This window comes from Nicrophorus vespilloides, unplaced genomic scaffold (genome assembly GCF_001412225.1).
Source record: "Nicrophorus vespilloides isolate i.1.1-1 unplaced genomic scaffold, Nicve_v1.0, whole genome shotgun sequence".
In the NCBI taxonomy this organism is placed as follows: domain Eukaryota; kingdom Metazoa; phylum Arthropoda; class Insecta; order Coleoptera; family Silphidae; genus Nicrophorus; species Nicrophorus vespilloides.
The window spans coordinates 65,118-75,835 of record NW_017097960.1 but is presented as its reverse complement, the minus strand read 5'-3'; the positions used below and the strand labels follow the sequence as shown (position 1 = coordinate 75,835).

General features: G+C 36.2%; 2 protein-coding genes across 2 annotated transcripts; both read left to right on the top strand.

The window, feature by feature from the left end:
* Positions 1-971: 971 nt before the first annotated feature.
* Positions 972-3,229, top strand: LOC108561432 (serine protease snake-like). The gene is made up of 6 exons (XM_017919366.1): positions 972-1,149; positions 1,212-1,391; positions 1,454-1,560; positions 2,355-2,476; positions 2,542-2,941; positions 3,001-3,229. Exons 1-6 carry the CDS (start codon positions 1,077-1,079, stop codon positions 3,154-3,156), a joined length of 1,038 nt encoding a protein of 345 aa, XP_017774855.1. The 5' UTR covers positions 972-1,076; the 3' UTR covers positions 3,157-3,229.
* A 405-nt stretch (positions 3,230-3,634) lies between these two features.
* LOC108561435 (HEAT repeat-containing protein 1) lies at positions 3,635-10,004 on the top strand. The gene is made up of 3 exons (XM_017919370.1): positions 3,635-3,736; positions 3,858-5,019; positions 5,106-10,004. The coding sequence occupies exons 2-3, from the start codon at positions 3,866-3,868 to the stop codon at positions 9,925-9,927; spliced, it is 5,976 nt and encodes a 1,991-aa protein (XP_017774859.1). The 5' UTR covers positions 3,635-3,736; positions 3,858-3,865; the 3' UTR covers positions 9,928-10,004.
* The last annotated feature ends 714 nt before the right edge of the window (positions 10,005-10,718 follow it).

The window sequence follows — 10,718 nt, the reverse complement described above, 5'->3', positions numbered from 1 at the left end:
ATTTTAAAGTAATTATATCAATCATGAAGCAACATCATTTTTCCAAAACCTGAAGGGGGAAATTTTTCAATTAATTTTTGTTTGTTCCAATTTATGAATTTTATTTTGTTTGTCTATTACTATTTGTTACTATTTTCATGTAACTCTTTTTTTATAAATATGTAAATGTAAATTAATTCAATAAATAATGTTAATTTAAAATTTACATTGATTGTTTTCTATTCAGAATGGGGGGGGTAATATCGACTTACGCAATAATATTTTTGGGTAATGGTTAAAAAAGTTCCCCGACCGCTGATCTACATGGATGTATTTAAATAAATATGGACCTAATGATTATTATTTATCAATCAATCTTCAATTTATAATGTTTAAGTTTATATACTGAACTACATATTGGTGCTGTTGACAATGTCAATTTGACAAGTTATAAACTAATCTTACCTATCAATAATCAATCTTACAATAGTCAATTAATTATTTAACAATTAATTAAAATTTAATTAACTTTCAGATGAATATTTGCATTTAATAAGCACGAATACCATTATCATTATTATCATTAGTATTATACAGCAGCGGTCCCCAACCTTTTTGACCTCACGGACCACTAAACTCCAAATATTAAATATCGCGGACCACTAAACTCAAAATTTCTAATCCTGTGGACCACTACAAGGACTTTTTTTTAAATAAGATTCTAAATATGAAATAGTATTTACATTGGGCCTTTTATAAAAACGTAAATAACCTCTCGACCATGGAAAGTCCATTTGATCCGCGGACCGGGAAGACCACTGTTCTACAGCACTCAGAAATACTCATCCTTGCGGCAATGCTTTAAGTTTATGCGAATAATAATAAATGTGTTATTGCAGATATACATATAAAATATATTCGTATCAAGTTTAATTAATTCATGAGAAATGCGGTTTCTTTATATGCAAATATTATGAAAATGTCTATTTGTGAACAAAAGAAAAGTAAAAGAATAATGGTAAGGTCCTAATGGCTTCGGAGAGTTGAAAAACTGGTTCCGAGGTGCACTCTTGTTTTGCACATCTTCAATCTCGGTGATGACTCTGTGCAAGATGTTGGGATTTCTTATGCTGCTCATCGCGGCGAGTAAATCGCAAATCCACTTCAACGGTAAATATAATTAATTCAACGATAAATTGAATTTATAACCAATTTAATTATTGCAAACAAAGAGGAGAAAGCACCTTGCGACATCACTTACAGCGATCTCCACTGCATCCACATCAATAAATGTCCAGAAGCGCTTTCTGGGATCCGAAGAGGAATATTCCCGAAACCATGCGGATTTGAAGGGAAGATGCCCTTGGTTTGCTGCAACGAATTAACCAAACCGGGCAAAAGAAGTATCAGGCGTAAGTAAAAAAAAAAACTTGTGTGTTGAATGAATGAATAATTGCTAAAATCGATGTTTCAGAATGCGATCATACCTATGAGAAGGTGAAAATTGATGGTGAAGGTACGATCAAGTATACGGCTTTGGTCCTTCCGAAGCAAACTCTATCGGAGCAGTATCCGCACATGGTACGTTCTCAATGACAATTGCTTGTAGATATTCCGTCGTATATTATTAGAATTAATGTGAAATAATAAATGAAGTATTAATCCTCTGAGTAGTTTCGTTATGGTAATGAAATTACGACAGATGGCGCTCGCAATAGCTCTTTGTAGCCCACTTGAAGATTCCTCTGCAATAATTGGTTCAAAAACACCATTATTATTTATCGCTTCGTGGCTTTATGAGCTATGATCAAAGTGTAGTATCTGTTCTGATCAGTATAAAAATTGATCGGCCCACATTGTGGGTTCATATTTTTATTCTGATTTTTGGAATTCGGTGAGGAATTAGAGCTTGCTCTGTCCTTATCAATGGTTGTCCCAGTATTGCAGTGACTCTGGGTACGGCCTATTTAATTTAACTCAAACACAATATAATTTATATTAGTTTATTTACTAATTGTTAAAATATAATATTTGTTTTTATTTATATTAATTGTTAATTAATTAAATATATTATATTATTACACTTTTTTTGGTATTTTTAATAATTGTTATTTTATAAGAGTTTCAAAAACTTAACCTATTTATTTACCTATTCATAAAGAAAGTTAACAATAAATAATAATTATGATGTATAACAGTAATTTTCCAATAGTTTGTACAATTTTTTAATTATATTATTTTACCAAGTCCAAAAAACTATAACTGTATACGTTTAATGAAAGAGATTTTTTTATAGACCATTGTCATAATTTGATAATCTATTAAAAAAAAAATGTTAGAAATTATCAAATTATGATTTAGTATATTAATTTTAGGTTTCACTGGGTAGTAAAAATTCCTATAGAAAGGATGGTAGATCGGTGAGTTGGATGTGTAGCGGTAGTTTGATCAGCGAAAAATTCGTCTTGACTACGGCCCACTGCATCGAAGATCCAAAGTAAATATATTATACACTAATTAATCACTAATGGTAACATCTACAAAACACAATTTGTTTTACAGCGAAATCATAAACGTTGCGATTTTGGGTGATCTAGACTCGGTAGGAAAACCGAATTGTAACTCTCAAGAGTACAGAATTATCAGAAAAGTGGTCCATCCGGATTTCCGAGCTCCATACAGATACAACGATTTGGCGGTTGTAGAACTGGAGAGACCTGTGGAAGTGACGAAGTACGTGAAACCTGCATGTCTTCAGACGCGGTACGATATTGCGGACGCCTGGTGGGAGACCAGCGGATACCAAAATCAACGTCTATACAATATGCGTCTCTATGAAAGCACTTTGTTTAACTGCGATAATTACTTCAAATCAAAACGATTTTCCACTTTCCTACCAAAAGGTGTTAATTATACGACGCAATTCTGCGCTCAGAAATCATCAGAGGAGACTCAGATTCAGGTTGTTAATAATGTTCATCAGTTTGTAGTTGGGTGTTTAGATTTATGATTTATTTGCAGGAAGGAACTGGAGGACCACTGCAAACCATTAATTGGCATTATTTGGATGGATGGACTGTAATAGGTGTGACAGTGATTGATGCCGTCAAGGGTATCGGATTGTATACTAGATTATCTCATTATATTCCATGGATTGAATCCGTTGTTTGGCCATGAGATATCTAAGATTCAATTAACATTTATTTTCTAATTACTTAGTACATTTACAGCTCAAATTAAGCGCAAAATAAGTAACATGTAAATGTAAATAATAAACAATAATTCTTACAATTAGTTTCTTATAATATGAACAAATAAACATTAAAAGGGCAGAAAGACCCATCAATACACTTTTGGAGCAGTTTAATTTGATTTTGTTTTTGATATTATAAATATTATTATTATTTTTATTACTTTCAAACTTTTTCTTGTTTCAATTTGATAGGCAACCAAACTTTCGTTATTTATTACTACGAGTTCACGTATATTTAAATCAAGAAAAAGAACATCTTCTAAATAAACTCAATGTTTTATTAAAAAGTTTTTAAATATTTTCTATTACAAATAATTTATTTGTATCAAGATCAATTTTTATTCATTAGGCAACCAAACTTTCCCTATTTTCTCGCATGTGGTTAATATAGGTTATGTTTTGAAGTAAGCAAGCGTAAGAGTAACTAGTAACAAAAACGCGTACTTAGTGTACATATCTATTTTCTACAGTGTTTAAATTTTGTTTTTATTGGTTCTATTACATGTAAGTATATTTAATTATTATTAATTAAGGAATTACTATATAGTATTTTCTGCAATTTTGCACTTAAATAATGAATGTAACAACAGCTTGGTGAATCAAAACTAATTATAATTTGTTGTAGTATTCAACATGACTACATCTTTAGCACAGCAGTTGCTGCAATTGCAAGTGCCACAAACCTCTTTGGAGATTGGCAAAAAGAAGAGGGCTTCTCTGTTGTTTGATCCGAAAGAAGCAGCAAACATATCCAAAGAGATATTCTTTGAGTTGGGACTTGATGGCTTCGAGGAACTTAAGAACAAGAATCCACAGTTTGCTATATTTGAATCCACATTGTTTCACATCTCCTCCAAGGATTTTGAAAGGACATTGAAAACAGCCTCAGAGAATGAGACTTTGGACAGTATTATAAGGAAATTCTTCTACCATCTATCACCATACTTTTTACTGTCATGCTCACACAAGGCCCTCGAATGGCTTATATACAGATATTACATTCACCAATTTAACAAAGAGGATTTCTTGATGCTTATATTGCCATACCATGAGACGAATATCTTCGTGAGGGCATTGCAAACGATGAAGTTCAAGGAAGGCGAGAAATTCGCATGGTTGAAGCCGTTGCAGAGCACCGGCGTTCAGTTGCCGAAGAGCACATTGTATGGCCATGCGGCGAGTCAACAGTATTTCTTGAATTTCGTTTCCACAAATATTATTAACGCAGTGAAGGAAGTCCAAAAGCCGTCGACGTTAACGGTGATGTTCAATTTCTATTGCACGGTTTTCACTGGCGCTTTGGATGTTTGCGACAATATACAGGAAACGCATATCTCGCAAATGATTCCCGCAATTACCAAAGGATTGAAGTCTGAAATCCCAGATTTTTGTGCCTCTTCTTACATTATTCTATCAAAGATGCTGACTAACGTTACACTGTCTGAGAAGATTTTGGACTCTGTAGTGCAGAGATTGACTAATTGCAATGTTTCCACGTTGAACAACGAATCTGTTTTGGCGTTGGTTATTTTGTATCAATCTCAAGAGGAGTACACAACGATGCCTATCGCGGCAATTAAGAAATGGACGCAAAAGGTTTGGGTTCCAAAGACTTTGCAGAGGTTGAGTGATCAAGGATATCTGATTCAACCACTGCTACTTGCACTCTTCAATGGAAGCATTCCATTAGCTATGGAAGAGGTCTCAACTGATTCATGCAGGACGTTTGTTGATAACCTTATGAATGAACTAAAACTTGATGATTCTATTGCACAACAAGTTTTTAAGTAAGTTTTTTTAAAATTATTAATAACAACATTTTTGTCTTTATAATTATGGAAATGTAATATTTATATTAATTAATTTGTTTTAGTATATTACTGGATTCATATGATACTGAAACAATGTATGAGCCTGAGAACAAAGTTTGGATGAGCAAATTGCTGGAGACTATTGATAAACAGAATCCGTGCGCATTCGACAAAGAAATCAGTAATTTGATGGCGAAAAGCGATGGCAATACATCGAAGCAATTGGCGCTGAAGTTGATCATGAATTCTATGGAGGGAAAGAACGGAGGTTTGGACTTCGAGAAGCTTTATCATCCTTCAGCTGAAATCCGCAAAATGGCAATCAACAGTATGGTGAAGAAGTTCGATCAGCTAAAAGACAGGCAAAGGGAGGCAATCCAGGATTCGCTTCTTGATCGATTACAGGACATAGACTCGAGCGTCGTCAATGAAACTTTAAAGATTCAAGGTCTGTCTGAGATAATAGGCGAGCAACAGTTTATAAAGATTTTAATCTCTGTATTAACGAAGAAATATGCTGAAGTCAACAGCGAATTAATATCGACCGCTTTGGGATTGCTTTGCAAGTACAATCCGGATGAGAATGTTCAAGTATTTTTAACGATTCTGGCTTTCTTCTTGCCGATGACCACCGAAGATGTAAAGTACTTGCAGATATTAAAGACGAATCTAACGAAATCGAAGTGCTTCAAACCTCTGCTACAACAGCTGAAAAACGATTCAAACCCAGAGAACATTTCCAATACTGTGCATAAGTATTTATCCGAAAATAAATTGAATATCGATTGCGGAAAATTGCTGGAAACAATGCAATCTGTAAATTTAGAACGAGCCATCCATAAATATTTGGCCATGTTAGTTTTGAGCAATTCAATGGACGAAGCCAAGGCCGAAGACAATTACAAAGTTCTTCAAATCTTCTTCAGTTACTTTAACGGACTCAAAGTAAAGACGAGCAAGAAAATCCTTAACTGCGCCTTCAACGATAAATTACCTTTGGACGGATTTCTGTTGTGCCTCAACAAACTAATGATTAAAACCGAGAAGATCTCCAAGATCAGCTTATTGGACTTTTATACGGAATCTGATGATAACAAGTTCGTTATACTTCTCTTAGAATTCTTGCTGATGGGCGCTTTCCATCCGGCTCAATCCAAAGCGTACGAGACTAGTTTCAAACTGTTTTTGAACCATTTCTGCGTCGATTCAAACGAAAAAACTGGTTTACTGTTGAACCTCTCGACGGCCGACTCGAAACTATTGAATAACAGCACGAAATTGAGAAGTCTGAAGTGCGTTTCCGTAATTCTGACTAACAGCAAATTGGATTTAAACTCGCTGATCGCTTTGGACAAAGTAACGGTTCCATATTTACTAGTGGGATTGCAAAATGAGTTTCCGGAAATTAGAAATCAAGTGTTCGATATCTTGGAAACATTTTTGACTTGCAAGAAAGAGAATTATCATGATTTGATCACTGGATTGATCAATAGGAAGGAGGAAATATTCACCGATAATGAGCAATTGCCTTTTGCTGTTAATATCATATTAAATGAGAAGAAGAAAGTGAAGATTTTGGATGCTTTATTGAATATTTGCGGAGGTGTATATCCCATCTATTTGAAGTCCGGTATGGTAAAGGCGTTATCATCATTTGAAGAAATCAAGGTTTACGATCAAATTGCGAAGATCGGTATTGATATTTTGGACGGATCGGATTGGAACTCGCAGAATTGCAAGATCATCTCGGAGAGTATAAAGCAATTTGGTGAAGTTTTAGCTAAGCGAATTGACGCGAAGAGTGTGTCTTGGGAGTACATTCAAAAGGTGTTGAAAAACGATAAGATGTGTTTGATTCACGACGATGAAGAGTTCGATGAGATTCCTCCAACGATTATGTTGATGAAGCGCATTAATAAAGAGGTATTTGAGAATCTCAAAGATGAAGTGAAGAAAACCCTGTTGGCAATTATTATAGATATGTCGACGCATTCATCCAACACTTCGTTGCCTTCTGCAGCTGGTAAATTATTTAAACATATCGATTTGGATGCCGTGCTAGTGTTGGATATACTGCAGAAAATGAGGGATGCTCAATCACCAAAGATGAACGAAGCCAAGTTGAAGAGGCGCGTTAACATCACACCGACAATTGATATTTTGGACACGAGCGTTTGGAAGTACGGAATAACGATGCTGGAGTTCATCCAGGACAAGAAGAAGATGAGAAACGCTGATAAACTGATTCCTGTTCTCTTTGATATTTTGAAAAAGTGCTTGGAATTCGAGGAACAGGCAAGTCTCGAGTACACCAAGCAGCTTGTATTATCGACGATTTTGCACTATTGCCATAAATTGAATGTGTCCGATGTGCCAAAGAGTGTATTCAATATGGAATTGGTGGTGCAATGCATCAGAGCTTCGCAGAATCCTCAGACCCATCATCACGCGTTACTTCTTCTGGCACACACCGCCAAGTTTCTACCGGATCATGTGTTGCAGCATACAATTGCAATTTTCACCTTCATGGGATCTTCCGTTTTACGTCACGATGATTCTTACAGTTTCCAAATTATCAACAAGACCATCGAAACTGTTATTCCGATTTTGACGGCTGAAGGAACTGATGCTGATTATCTCAATGTGCTGCGCGTCTTCGCCGGAGCGTTTATGGATGTCCCTGAGCATAGGAGATTCCCATTATACAAAGCGTTCCTGGAACAAATCGGCCTTAAGGATAAACTGCACGTTTTCCTGCTGCTGATTTGCGAGCACATCGTAAAATTCGCTCATAACAAGGATAAAAAATCGCCTCGATTGGAGAACGCGACCAATCTGTGTCTGCTCTTCCCGCTGGAGGTAATCTTCCACGCTTGCTGCGAAATCTTGAATTACATAAAGAATATTCCTGAATTGAAAGATGAAGCAGTTTCCGAGAAGAATGTGCATTTGATTCCAATTGATCATTTGTCGGAGAAGGAGTTCAGACATTACAGATACACCGCCCTGCAATTTGTATCCGGACTTCTTGTAAATCCACGATTAGTTAGTATGGTGGCTTCCGTTGAGGGAGAATCTCTGTTGGAATTGGAGCCCATCTTCAAGCAAAGTATTGTTTACGTCTTGTCCATCATCCAAAAGACAACGCAGATTTCCACCGAGCATCCATACAATATGTTAACAAAGTATTGGAAATTCACTTTGCATCTTTTGTACGATGTGCTGGATGGAATCAACGCTCTATTAACCGTTGACATGTTCCTACTGGTAATCAAAGGTTTGATAACGCACAGCTTCTTCAACGTGAGAAAGCGAGCATTGGAGCTACTCAACTCGAAACTGACGCATTCGCCGGAGTATTTCGCCGAGTGCAAGGATGACGATATGTGCGCAATGCTTGGACCGATCGTCGGCATTTTCAAGATTCTCCAAGAAGAAAACTTAGACAGCGAGCAAGAGATGTCCGTGCAACTCGCTCTGATTTCCATCAAGCTATTCGCAAGATATCTGTGCGAGACGAAGACGGAGAACTTCGAGACCATCCTCGACCTCGTCACCGATATCATAAAATCGAATGATTCACCGAACATCCTCGCCTGCGCTTTGCTTTGCTACGGAGATCTCTGCACACACCTCAAAGCCAAAGCTATCACGACGTTGGAGAGATCTATGAATGTTATTATTAAGGTAATTATGTTGCACAAGAACAATCCGCCAGGCACCCCACCCTCGATGTTACTATTGAGTACTATGACGGCCTTGAGTAAAATAATGGAGACCTTGTATCTCTTCCTGAACCCGTACATCGAAAGACTGTTGTTTGCGCTCACCTCCATTGGAGGCACCTGGGCAGTACACGACACCGATCCGAAGGTGATCCAACTCTACGCGAAACTTACAATCATAAAGAAGAAAATGTCATCCATCCCAATGCGTTCACTTATATCAGGCGTGGAATCCTGCTTCCTGTTACTCGTGGCCAACGACAAGTTGGAGGGCGTCGGCATGTTAATGGAAATCCTATCCGATGGACTGCAAATTATTTCCAACTCGGAGATGAAGTCGGTCGTGTCCGAACTCACCGAGTTCTTCCTGACAGCTTTGGCGTACCGAGAGGTTGTGCGACCGGATGTGATTTTCTTCGATGTCGAAGGATCTGTACTGGATGCTCTCATGCAATTGGTTCTTAAGATGTCCGAATCTTCGTTCAGACCCATCTTCTACCAGATATTCGATTGGGCTTGCCACGACTCTGAGGACACTGAACGAATCATCACCTTCTATCGGATGGCCTACAAAATTGCTGATAATCTCAAAGGGTTGTTCGCCCTCTTTGTCGGACATTTCCTGCAGAACGCCGCAACTCTCCTCGACGCCTGCCATTCCAAGAAGTCGAGCTTGTATTACAACGAAGAGAATAAAGTTATTCGATTGGTAGAGAATATCCTGGAGACGATAAACTCTGTCTGTATATACGATTTCAGGCATTTCATGCGTGTACGTTTCGATATAATGTGCCAGCCGCTGGTCGATCAATTGGAGAACGAAATCGGTGATATGAATGGCAGATGCACGGAGGTTGTGATTCCTGCTATTGTGAACTTCACCGTCGCCGTTGCCGACGAGGCCCTCTGGAAACAACTTATCTACCAGATTTTGTTGAAGATGCGCAACCCGAAACCTCAGATCCGTTCCATCTCTTTGATCTGCTTGCGCGACATCGTCAAGAAGTTGGGTGAAGAATTCCTGCCGCTGCTTCCCGAAACCATACCATTCCTAGCAGAGTTGTTGGAGGACGAAGAGGAGAGCGTCGAGAAGCTGTGCCAGAAGGTCGTCCAAGAAATGGAAGTTGTTCTCGGGGAACCCATCCAGAAATATTTTTAAACAAAATTTTTCATAAAAGAAATAAATATACGTTTACTGTTACAATTTGTATATACCATTTCCATACCATAATCTAATCCGAGATAAATGTATTTCTAGTTTTATAATTGGTTTTACATATTAAATTATATATATTTGCGATTTTATCCATAAAATTGTGAAATTCTATAAATCTTTTTATTATTAATTCTATACATAAATAATTTGTATAGAAGATAAAAATAAATATGAAATTTTATGATTTGTTTTTCATTTCTTTTATATTCATTCAATTATTATATTCATCTTTAAATATAGAAATATCAATATTTATTTTTATAATTAGATTACATTTTTAATATAAAAATAATTTACATTACATAATTTCATATACGTGATTCAATTTATATTTTAAATTAAAAAAATTATATCAATTTATTATTGATATACAGTGAAACCTCGCTTAACAAGTTTAATCCGTTCCAAAATTTCCGGATTTTTACTCGTATAGTGAAACACGTTTTCCCATATAAACGGAAAAAAAGTATAACTTGGTCTCGATTTTTAATGATTTTGCTTTTCATATCTTTATTCTTTTTATTCATAGACATGTTAAATTTTGCACAAAAAAATCACAAGTTTGGAAATTTTGTGATCACAAACAAAACTAAGATGCAACTAGAATGAGCACTAATACTAGGAACTGTTTTCCAGTTTATATTACTTGTATCAATTCGGATACTTGTTGGAAATCTCTTTATACTTTTAATATTTGTTTATATAAAAAAGCGTTTATATATTATAATTATGGT

Excerpts from the sequence above, each read along its gene's own strand:
- LOC108561432 (XM_017919366.1), top strand. The coding sequence starts at position 1,077 with ATGACTCTGTGCAAGATGTTGGGATTTCTTATGCTGCTCATCGCGGCG. Across the intron at positions 1,150-1,211 it reads ATCGCAAATCCACTTCAACG|AGGAGAAAGCACCTTGCGAC; the intron begins GTAAATATAATT and ends TTGCAAACAAAG. Across the intron at positions 2,942-3,000 it reads CAGAGGAGACTCAGATTCAG|GAAGGAACTGGAGGACCACT; the intron begins GTTGTTAATAAT and ends ATTTATTTGCAG.
- LOC108561435 (XM_017919370.1), top strand. The coding sequence starts at position 3,866 with ATGACTACATCTTTAGCACAGCAGTTGCTGCAATTGCAAGTGCCACAA. Across the intron at positions 5,020-5,105 it reads ATTGCACAACAAGTTTTTAA|TATATTACTGGATTCATATG; the intron begins GTAAGTTTTTTT and ends AATTTGTTTTAG.